The 12,547-nt window shown below is 40.3% G+C and overlaps 1 protein-coding gene across 13 annotated transcripts in view; it reads right to left on the bottom strand.

The window, feature by feature from the left end:
* The window catches only part of TASP1 (taspase 1), a 374,267-nt gene that overhangs the window by 222,480 nt on the left and 139,240 nt on the right, over nt 1–12,547 (bottom strand). For all 13 annotated transcript variants that reach the window (XR_010836312.1, XR_010836313.1, XM_067011980.1 and 10 more), the window contains one exon: nt 3,690–3,800. Coding sequence is in view for 11 of the 13 variants with exons in the window: in XM_067011980.1 (XP_066868081.1) it covers nt 3,690–3,800 (111 nt within the window). In the remaining 2 variants the exon portion in view is untranslated. The remainder of the gene's footprint in view (nt 1–3,689; nt 3,801–12,547) is intronic.

Genomic DNA, 12,547 nt, shown 5'->3' with positions numbered 1-12,547 from the left:
CAGTTTTGTTTTTTTTTAAATAAATTTATGTATTTATTTATATTTTTTATTTTTGGCTGCATTGGGTCTTTGCTGCTGCACACGGGCTTTCTCTAGTTGTGGCGAGTGGTGCCTACTCTCTGTTGTGGTGCGCAGGCTTCTCATTGCAGTGGCTTCTCTTGTGGAGCACAGGCTCTAGGCTCACGGGCTTCAGCAGTTGTGTCACGTGGGCTCTAGAGCGCAGGCTCAGTAGTTGTGGCGCACAGGCTTATTTGGTCTACGGCATGTGGGATCTTCCTGGGCCAGGGGTCAAACCTGTGTCCCCTGCATTGGCAGGCAGATTCTTAAACCACTGCAACACCAAGGAAGTCCAGTAATTCAGTTTTATTCCCATCCCTGGAATGCCCCATCTATCCCATCAGTTGCACGCTTATATTATAAAACTTATATTTTATCCTTGAGTGGATTTTCATAAATTCTAAGTACAGACAGCTTTGAGATGAAAAGTGTTTTAAACAGGTAATGCCTAAATTTTGGCAAATAGTTTGGGGCAACCCTTGCTTAGCCAGGTTCCCACCAGTATCCTAAAGGTAGGGCTGGGGTAGGGGTGTGACTGGACACCTTGACATTTTGGGGAAAACTAGAAGAAAAGCATTGATTCCTGGTATGGGTTTCTGTTCCTCTTCCCAAGCTGGTGAGGGTGGAAGAAAAAGAGGAGCCAGTGACAAAGCCCTAGATTCACAGGATCCAAAAACAGATGAGGCTTGAAGGAACAGGAAGCCAAGCAGGGACGTTGCCCATTGCCATGCCACCCTCAGGCCAGTAAGGCTCTCTAGGAATAGAGTGGAAAAGTAGCCTGATATGCTTGGGCCAAGAGGACTTGACAGTCTCCTTATTATTCTGTTGTCAGACCACCTGACCCCATTACCACTAGCATCTGCTGTCAGTGGATGCTATGTGTACTGCAGAAGCCAGAGGTTACAACAAGACCACGGACACCATAGTGAATTCATCAGGGAGAGAGGCCACTGACCCACGGGGAGGTGGAGGGCGAGCCCCATCCCAGCACAAGCCAACAGAGGGAAGAGGGCACCCATGAGCCAGATGGTCCCTCCACAGTGACACAGAAAGTCCCTGGAATCCAGATGCCACCCAACGAAGACGAAATGGCAGCAAAACAAATATAAAGTGCCATGTAAAAAGGGACCAGGCTTACATGGAAAGGACTAAGAATGAGGGCAAGGAGTCACGCATTAAACCCAGTTAGGAACATTATAAGAGTTACAATAGGCACCCTTCCTGCACTGTCCACCATGGGCTGGGGAGAAGAGTCAATGTAGGTGTGGGACATCTGGTAAAGTCTGCTCCAGACACAGGCCCAGGACGCAGCCCTGCTGTGACCTGGCAGGCTGGGCCCTGTTGACATGGAAACCAGAGGTCACCAGTGGTTACACACAGGTGCCCATCAGGACTCCCTGGGCCAGGCCCTGCACAGCCTGCACACAGCTCTTGTGGCCCAGGTGGGCACACACTGAGCAGTCGTCCCCTCTGCAGGGGCCCTGTGGCCTGTGTGCCCTGCAGTCCTGTGTCCTCTGCACGCCCCCTTGACGCTGGGCTCCCACGGCATACCCAGCCACCAGGTGCTGATTATCTGTTCCCCATCTACACTGCACTCCGGAGGGTGGCCTATTGTTTGCCCAGCAACTCCAGACCAGTCCCAGCCAGTCCAAACCAGTGAACTTCTCTGCTACCTGCTGAACCACACCTTCTCCAACAAGGTCTGAGCCCCTCCCAAGCATGTCCTTCCGTGGACACTCTCAGATCTATGGCACCACAGAGAGCTTCCTTACAGCCTCCAGCTACTCTTTCATCATGGTTAACAATTCCTTATATTAAACTCCTCCTGATTAACCTAATGTATGGTTTCTACCTCCTGACTGGACCCAGAGGGCTACATACTCCTAGCAGCAAAATCTATGAATATTTCCACTTCCTCCATGGACCCCTCCCTCAAAATCACCATTTCGTCTCCATGGCCTGGACCATTCCCAGCCCCTAATGTCAGTATCCTATAGAGATGGTCTTGGACAACCTGAGATCTACTTTATAAACCCTCCCCTAAAACATCATTTTATTGATCAACTTAAGAATACATAATGGTTCTCTCCTTTCTATCAGATCGAACATGAACTCCTACACAGAGATTTTAAGGCCCTCAGGACCTGGCCTCACCTGGCCGATCCAGCCTCACGGCACATCAGGAACACTTCCCTCCAGGTAAGAGTCATGCAGGTGTTGAGCCCTCACCACGTCTAACCCCACTGTCATGTCTGTGCTCACACTCCTTTCTTCCCCACCTTTCCCAGCCTCCTGGGGCCAGTTCTAGGAGTTCATCATCCATGAATCCTTTTCGGGTGATTTCTTCCTATGCTTTCCATCTGTGCTGTCCTCACCACGTAATTAGCACCTAATATTATCCTGTCTTGATTCTCTACGTGGAGACACCCCCCAGATTAACCCTGTGATACTCTTCCCCTCATTTATGTGTTTATGGCTTATTACTCTAACTTGTTTTTTGTGGGGGGGGTTTGGTTTTTTGTTTTTTATGGGATAGGGTTGCTGGGAGGAGTTAGAGGAGGCATCTTTTTAAAAAAAATTCAATTTTATTTATTTATTCATTCATTCATTCATTTATTTTATTTTTTGGCCATGCTGTGTGGCATGTGGGATCTTAGTTCCCCAACCGGGGATCAAACCCGTGCTCCCTGCCTTGGGAGTGTGGAGTCTTAACCACTGGACCGCCAGGGAAGTCCCTCTAACTTATCTTTAACTATATTATATATATATATATATATATATATATATATTTTTTTTTTTTTTTTTTCCCCTGGTACATGGGCCTCTCACTGTTGTGGCCTCTCCCGTTGCAGAGCACAGGCTCCGGACGCACAGGCCCAGCGGCCATGGCTCATGGGTCCAGCCGCTCCACGGCATGTGGGATCTTCCCGGACCAGGGCACGAACCCATACCCCCTGCATCGGCAGGTGGACTCTCAACCACTACGTCACCAGGGAAGCCCCATTTTATATTTTTTATACAACTTCACAAGCCTTTTCATAGTGGTAAGCTCAATGTTAAATGATGGCAAAAACCCGAGTCAAATAGTTTTAATCCACAGTAACAGTTCTCTACAGGGCCATTGCGAGGCTACACAGAATCTTCCTGCAGATTAGAAAAAGCCATCCCTTCCTCCAACCAGATGCAGCCTCACATCAGGTTATATGGGTTTGGCAAATGGAGCCAGGCCAGATTTCAACTCAACCCTAGACAACTGTGTATGGAAGCACTGGATTCATGAATACAACACTAACTTATTTCTAAAAAGAGTCAAATTGTATTACAGAAAAACTTTTAAATGAGGTTGTCCCTTGAATTTTGTTTAGTAGAATTTTATTGTACTGTGTATGACTCTAATCCTGGACAGTGTCTCACAACTTGGACATTACACTGGTTATATGGTAAATTTCATGCAGTAGTAGCTATTTTGATGGAATTTCTTTTCATAGCCAATGTTAATTTAGGGTCTAAGTTCATGCTAAACCCTGGACCTAGGTCTAGCAATACAAACGTGGCACCTGACTCATGAAGCTTACAGCTCACAGGAACAACCTCTGTTTACAAGGAAGTAATTTTCTTAATGTTATACTTACTGATAAACTTGTTTTGCATAGTTTCCAGGAGAGCTTGGTGGGCATCTTCAGCTTGTAAAGCATGTGAACATTCTCTAGCCAGTATGGTGCGCACAAGATGCTCTCCACATCCTAGAAAGCCAAGGAAACCAAGAACGGTTGAGGAAAGGCAGTACTAAACATCCTTCTTGTCTTACTAGCATTAAAACACCCTTATGCACCACTGAAGAAGTAGTTACGTTGGAGAATAATTCAGTGAGGGATGAAATGATTTCTACGAGCACTCTAGTAATTTTAGTAAAGAGATTTGACAAAAACTAAAGAAACATGTCTAATCTTAAAAGGAAACAAAGAAAAATAAAAGGAAACCCCCTTTTCATAGGAATTATTCACATAATACAGGAATTCAGATTCTCTACCTAGGAATCACCTAGGGCTCTGTTTCATTTCCATTGCTGGATAACCACAAAAAACTTTTAAAATTTCTATACAGTAGGCCCTTGTTGGTTATTTATTTTATATATGGTAGTGAATATATTTTAATCAAAAGTTCTAAGTTCATGAAATTTAAACCAACACAAACTGATATAACACACATTATCTGTTTGGCTAGTATGTACTGTGACAGACATTAGGCACTAACAACAAATCTCCCTTAAAAATGTTATCTGTAATTGTTAAATCATGTTGGTGCCATTCATTTCAGAAATTTTCTCTGCATATGTACACCTCTCCTCCTTTCCCCCCCTCCCTTCCTCTGACCCCCATATACACATGCATGTATGTATACACACATATGTATAAAATATGTATACACATACATTATACACTCATTGCCAAAAATACAAACTGTTCAAAACTTAAGAAAGTTTTTCTTTTTTTTTAAATCACCGATGTTTTGTCAGAAATAACTTCCCTGTAGTTTTTGGTAAAGTAAATGTAAATCTCCTTCAAGATCTTTGTGAGTATCTACACTTAGATCTTCATCTAGGTATGCAATTTAATATATTACTTTGTGGGCAGGATTACGGTGATCCCTATTTTGTTAAATGTTTGCAATATTATTTTTATAATCAGGGGAAAAATTAAAATAAAGCTAATAGAAAAGAAACCATTTTCAACACTTACTATGTAGAGACACTGTGTAAGCTCAGGAAACTCCACAAATTTTAATTCCCTTTGTGTACGTATTTGATGTTGAACGGTGAAATGTTATACTTTAGAACAATAATAATTGTTAGGAAACTGGCATATTATAAGCTAAATGGGTGTTCAGAAGGTTATGTACACATGCCTCAAGGCAAACAGCTAAACCACATGAAGTTAACATTACAGCAAAAATACACAGTATGTGTCAGAAAGACGTTTTCCTCTGTAGTTATACAGGAATATATAGGGTTTTCCAATGCTTGATTTCTTTCCAAGAAATTTAAAATTATGACTTCCATTCTGACATATATCACCTTTAACATAAGAGCCTTGACACCAAAAGCTTGTTCTGCAGGTTCCAGTGAAAGAAAAGTTTGATTCCTATGGTTTTATCCACAAAATTCCAAGGTTTCTTAGAATATGCTGCCATATAGCTGAAGTGTGATTCAGAGGCAAACAGTTCCATTCTTTATTCATAGATATTAGAAATAAGTCTTTCAATACATCTTCCTTTTGTCCTTAATCATGCAAGCAAGAGTGTATTTATATTGTCAGATCTTAGCAGAAGACATGGATTATACAAAGAATGAAGACCTAACTACAAACCTAGAGGAAAAGTGATAAATACCAAATTCTAAAAGAACTTAGAAAAGTACACAATTATTTATTATCAATAAGAATGACTAAATAGACTGAAACACATAGTGAATTCATACCTTATGTTTTAAAAACACCTTTGGAAGATGCTATGGAACCAATTCACTATTCTGAAAATGGATAAATGAAAGAAAACAATCAAGCATTTCTCTGTCCTTCCTACAGGAACTGCGTAGCAGGGTAACCAGAAGGTTTATGAAGGAAAATTTTCTCCATAATAGTATCCCAGTTAATAAATGAAGACGAAGTTAACAAAATTAGAATATAACTGTTTGTAACTTATAATTTAATAATTGCTATGGGCAACAATCGCCAATGGCTGCTAATATCACAAAAAGATACAAACAGATATTACATGTCCCTTGATAAAATTACACCTTTGTAGTCTTGCCCCACACCAAAAAAATTACACCTCAATCTGATCAAGCCTCTAAATTCAATTAATTTCTATAAATAAAGAACATCTGCAAAAAACCTACAGTTAACTTCATACTTAATGGTGAAAGACTGAATTATTTCTCCCTAAGATCAGGAACAAGGCAATGATGTCTGCTTTTATCGCTTTTATTCAACAATATACTGGAAGTTCGAGCCATTGCACTAAATCAAGAAAATGAAGTAGAAGGCACAAAGATCAGAAAGAAAAAGGCAAAACTGCTCCTATTTGCAGATGATATAATTGTTTATGTAGAAATCCCAAAGGAATCTACAAAACCACCACTAGAGCTTATCTCTCCAGATTCTTCCTGTTTGGTTAGGAGTCTAGGGCAAAGGTTGGAAGCAGATTCCTGCCTGGTACTTATCAGTCCCCAAAATATGAACTTTATTTTCATTTCTTTCCCCATCTGTTCACACAACGGATTGTTAATGAGCACCTACTTGGTGCTAGAACCAGAGGACACAGTAGTTGGCAGAGGTGCTGCTACATTTTGTCAGATCTCCCCAGAGGTGTTGGACACCTGGTTGGCTACTGAACACTCAGTTAACTGCCATTCTGGCCAGTCCAGATGCCAGTGCCTTGACTGTGTGCTCTACAGACCAACCTTGAGGATTTAGCTGAGAGCGCTGGACTCATCAGAAACCCTGGACATGGGCTTCCCTGGTGGCACAGTGGTTGAGAGTCCGCCTGCCAATGCAAGCGACACGGGTTCGTGCCCCAGTCCGGGAAGATCCCACATGCCATGGAACGACTAGGCCCATGAGCCATGGCCACTGAGCCATGTGCACAGGTCCAGAGCCTGTGCTCCGCAACGGGAGAGTCCACAACAGTGAGAGGCCCGCGTACCGCAAAAAAATAAAAGAAACCCTAGACATTCCCACAGCCTGCTGAGAGCCAACCTCCATGGCCATGTCTCTCCCTCAAATCCCAAACCTCAGCCCAGTCCCAGCTCATTCTTTCCCAGTGTGTTTCCTATTACTGAGACTCCAGTATGCCCCATACCCAGACATCAGAATTATAATACATTTCCTTGGCATCTCAAAGTCCACATCAGAACCACATGTCTTGATCTGGTAGGTAACAAGCAGTGGTGGTTTGGTGGTGGATGTGACCTTGCCCCAACATACCTGAACCAAGAGGATGCAGTCCATTTTCATGGGACTCTAAAGGAGGCTTGTGACCAACATGGTGCAGATCTCTACCCAAAATTTTAAAAATGATGTGACAATGACTTTTTTATAGCCCATCGTGGAGAGCGGAGGGGTATTAGGGGTATCTTTTTTGATGACCTTGACTCTCCCTCCAAGGAGGAGGTGTTTCACTTTGTGCAGAGCTGTGCCCAGGCTGTCATTCCTTCTTACATTCCCCTGTGAAAAAGCACTGTGATGACTCTTCACCCACCAGGAGAAGTTGTGGCAGCAGCTCCGGAGAGGAGGGTATGTAGAATTTAACCTGCTGTACAATCGGGGTACAAAGTTTAGACTCTTCACTCCAGGATCCAGGATTGAAAGCATCTTTATGTCTTTACCTCTAACTGCTGATGGCAGTCATGCATTCGCCCTCAGAGAACTCCACAGAAGCTAAAATTCTGGAAGTTCTGTGCCATACAAGGGTGCATTGATGCAGGCAAAGCAGCCTTCTTGGGGTCTGGGGGATACACAATGCGTACCCCTGCTCCACTGGCCAGCACCACTGCCACTGTGTGGCACTTAGTCACCTGTGTCTTACAGCTCCAGTTTTCTCCACCGTGGAGTCTGCCTCCTTGGCAGGTGGTGAAATATGTTTTAAGCACCACAAGCTTCTGTTGGATGCTATCTGTGGTAGGTGGTGGGGTGGCAGCTTGTCAGAGTCAATTGGTTGATGTAAACTCATTTATACTTTTAGAATCATTTTATATGACTAGTTTACAAACAATGATGTTGAGTTTCGAAGAATTGGTCGAGGGGATCTAAATATTATAATATATTATAATTTGTACCCAGAAACTTCTCATGCTATTTTTGTTTCATATGTTTTTTAAAGGATTAGGTTCTGCCACAAAAATCTGTCATGGGATACATTTTATTTTCATTAATTCAATGAGGTTGAAACTAACTAGTAATTTTAGAAAGCAACTGGAAATGAAGGTAAAAATTTTACTTTGTCATTACTGAAGTTTATTTGTTCATAATCTTTATATATCTTTCTCTAGAGATCATAATAATCATAATTTTACATAATGTAAAATATTCATTTTTATAATGATATTTAGGAACACTTGAAATTTTCTTAATCTCTGCATGCATTACAATCCAGTGATTATCTACAGTTAACTCTAAAGTGACATCACTGTTATCTAAATAAGGGTTATATAAGTTGAAATTTTGATTTTTGTAGAAATATAGTTTGTTGATGTTGAGATTTTCTGCACTTTTGAATGTGAAAGCTTACACACTTGGATTCTGGTATTTAAAAATTTCTATTCCAGACATTTCTATATGGAGGTTTAGACTAAGAACAACCCTGGGGATGTTGTGATTTTAGGAAATGTTTCTCACTTGGGAAATGAGGAACATTTTCCTTCCTTAATTAAAGCAGACATAACTAGTGTAAGAAGCATGTAGGCAGTTTATAAATATATTTCCTTGAAGATGGACTAATTGAAATCATCCTCTTTTAAAATTAGAGATTTTGAAACTCTTACCTTTGCTCTAAAGAGAAAATCACAACAGAGTTGTCAATAAGACTTCTTTGTTCATATATAATATGAATGCATTTTATGCATAATATATTGAAGTTTGTAAGGAACAGTATCTTCCTACATGTTAGTAAGCATTATCTTGGAGTATGTTGAATGTATGATAGTGTGGGACTCTTCAGAGATGGAAAATGTATGAGTTCAACTGTCTTACAACAGGTGTGCTGATAAATTTTATTATGAAATATGACTAAGAAATGTTTGTATTTTTCATTTTTTCCAGGGTAATTGACATAGGAAAGATAAATATTTCTTACTACTAAAACCATAGTTCCTCATTCCTAGGTACTTTATCCAAGAAAAATGTAAGGTTGGCACTTGAATTTTCATAGCAGCTTTATGCTCAATAGCCAAAATTTACAAACAACACAAATGCCCATCAGCAGGTGAATGGATAAACAACTTATAATATATTCATATGTTAAAACAGTACTCAGCAATGAAAAGGAAAATCTACTGATAAACACAACATGGGTGAATATCAGAAAATCATTATGCTGAGTGAAAGAAGCCAGACACAGAACAGCACTCACTCTATAACTACATTACATGAAAACCTAGAGAAGTCAAAACTCTAACAGGAGAAAGCAGATCAGTGATTGCTAGGGTCTGGGGCTGGGGAATTGATTGTGAAAGGGAAAAAAAGAATGTTTTGAGGTGATGGAGATATTCTATGTAGTGATTTCAGCAGTGGTTACCAGACTATATACAAAAAAACCCATATTATCAGGAAAATAATTATAATACATTTTCTCTCTTGAGTGGATCCTCAACCTTTCACAACCCACACTAAAGATGAATTCACAATAAAAAATGACAAAACACACACACACACACACACACACACACACACACACACACACACTTATAAGACAGAATGGGCAGATGCAAAAAACAGAGGGATTACCAAACCAAGAAGCAATGGTAATAGAACAGAGATTGACAAACATTTTCTGTTTAAAAAAAAGAAAGAAAGAAAAGAAAAGAAAGAGAAAAAGATAAGTAAACAGTTTAGGCTTTGCAGGCTACATATGATGTCTGTCAAACATACTTTTATTTCTGTAAAAACCCTTTAAAAAATTAAAAATCATTCTTAGTTTATTGGGCATGCAAATATAGGCCATAGGTCAGATTTGGCCCACAGATCATAGTTTGACCAGGTTTGTAATAGAACAATCTGTAGTACAAAGATAAAAGAGAAATCAACATTTTAAAAAACAGGGCAATCTGGGAGCCAGGGGTTGGGAGGGGTGTACAGATTTTTCAAGGAATCAAATAAAAGTTTTCAAATTAAGCAGCTGCATAGGACAGGGAGATCAGCTCTGTGCTCTGTGTCCCCCTAGAGGGGTGGGATAGGGAGGGTGAGGGAGATGGAAGAGGGAGGGGATATGGGGATATGTGTATAGATATAGCTGGTTCACTTTGTTGAACAGCAGAAACTAATACACCATTGTAAAGCAATTATACTCCAATAAAGATGTTAAAAAAATTTGATTAAAACTCAATGCAAGAGGGATAATTAGAATATATATCCATGGGAAAAAACTTAAAAGCAGCCTAGAATGATAAAGAGAAGGAAAATGAGGAGTTAAGAAACCTAAAGTATAAAAAGAGAAGATCCAACATATTAATAGGCATTTTGAAAGAGAAGAGAAAGAATGGGGGAAAGGGCACTAATCTTTGAAGAAATAATAAATAAGTTTCCAGAATTTAAGGTATAAGGAAATCCTTAAATTGAAGATGCATACAGAGTTCCAAAAAAAGTTAATAGAAACAAATCTATCCTTAGGTATGCCACAGTGAAAAATGCCGGAAGAAAGAGAGAAAATATTAAAAACTAATCACAATGGACTTAATTGATACTGATAGGACATTCCATCCAAAAACAGCAGATTACACTTTCTACTCAAGTGCTCACGAAACATTCTCCAGGATAGATCATACCTCCGGTCACAAATCAAGCCCTGGTAAATTTAAGAAAATTAAATCGTACCAAGTATCTTTTCTGACCACAATGCTATGAGACTACATATCAATTACAGGAAAAAATCTGTAAAAAAATACTAACACATGGAGGCTAAACAACACACTACTAAATAACCAAGAGATCACTGAAGAAATCAAAGAGGAAATCAAAAAATACCCAGAAACAAATGACAATGAAAACACGACGACTCAAAACCTATGGGATGCAGCAAAAGCAGTTCTAAGAGGGACGTTTACAGCAAAACAATCCTACCTCAAGAAACAAGAAAAATCTCAAATAAACAACCTAACCTTACACCTAAAGCAATTAGAGAAAGAAGAACAAACTCCAAAGTCAGCAGAAGGAAAAAAATCATAAAGGTCAGATCAGAAGTAAATGAAAAAAGAAATGAAGGAAACAATAGCAAAGATCAATAAAACTAAAAGCTGGTTCTTTGAGAAGATAAACAAATTTTTTTTTTTTTTTTTTTTTTTTGCAGTACACAGGCCTCTCACTGTTGTGGCCTCTCCCGTTGTGGAGCACAGGCTCCAGACACACAGGCTAAGCAGCCATGGCTCACGGGCCTAGCCGCTCTGAGGCATGTGGGATCTTCCGAGACCAGGGCACGAACCCGTGTCCCCTGCATCGGCAGGTGGACTCTCAACCACTGCACCACTAGGGAAACCCGATAAACAAAACTGATAAACCATTAGCCAGACTCATCAAGAAAAAAAGCAAGAAGACTCAAATCAACAGAATTAGAAATGAAAAAGAAGAAGTAACAACTGAGACTGCAGAAATACAAAGGATCATGAGAGATTACTACAAGCAACTATATGCCAATAAAATGGACAACTTGGAAGAAAAGGACAAATTCTTAGAAAAGCACAACCTTCCAAGACTGAATCAGGAAGAAATAGAAAATATAAACAGACCAATCACAAGCACTGAAATTGAGACTGTAAATAAAAATCTTACAACAAACAAAATCCCAGGACCAGATGGCTTCACAGGCAAATTCTATCAAACATTTAGAGAAGAACTAACACCTATCTCTCTCAAATTCTTCCAAGATATAGCAGAGGGAGGAACACTCCCAAACTCATTCTGAGAGGCCACCATCACCCTGATACCAGAACCAGACAAAGATGTCACACAAAAAGGAAAACTACAGGCCAATATCACTGATGAACATAGATGCAAAAATCCTCAACAAAATACTAGCAAACAGAATCCAAGAGCACATTAAAAGGATCATACACCATGATCAAGTGGGATTTATCCCAGGAATGCAATGATTGTTCAATATATGCAAATCAATCAATGTGGTACCCCATTTTAACAAATTGAAGAAGAAAAACCAGATGATCATCTCAAAAGATGCAGAAAAAGCTTTTGACAAAATTCAACACCCATTTATGATAAAAACCCTCCAGAAAGTAGGCATAGAGGGAACTTACTTCAACATAATAAAGGCCATATATGACAAACACACAGCCAACATCGTTCTCAATGGTGAAAAACTGAAACCATTTCCTCTAAGATCAGGAACAAGACAAGTTTGTCCACTCTCACCACTATTATTCAACATAGTTTTGGAAGTTTCAGCCACAGCAATCAGAGAAGAAAAGAAATAAAAGGAATCCAAATCAGAAAAGAAGAAGTAGGGCTTCCCTGGTGACGCAGTGGTCGAGAATCCGCCTGCCGATGCAGGAGACACGGGTTCGTGCCCTGGTCCGGGAGGATCCCACATGCCGCGGAGCAACTAAGCCCGTGAGCCATGGCCGCTGGGCCTGCGCGTCCGGAGCCTGTGCTCCGCAATGGGAGGGGCCACAGCAGTGAGAGGCCCGCATACCGCAAAAAAAAAAAAAAAAAAAAAAAAAAAAAAAGAAAAGAAGAAGTAAAGCTATCACTGTTTGCAGATGACATGA

The sequence above is a fragment of the Kogia breviceps genome, chromosome 14 (assembly GCF_026419965.1).
Source record: "Kogia breviceps isolate mKogBre1 chromosome 14, mKogBre1 haplotype 1, whole genome shotgun sequence".
Classification (NCBI taxonomy): Eukaryota; Metazoa; Chordata; class Mammalia; order Artiodactyla; family Physeteridae; genus Kogia; species Kogia breviceps.
Note: the sequence above shows the minus strand (reverse complement) of the source record. Positions and strands in the feature narration are given on the sequence as shown.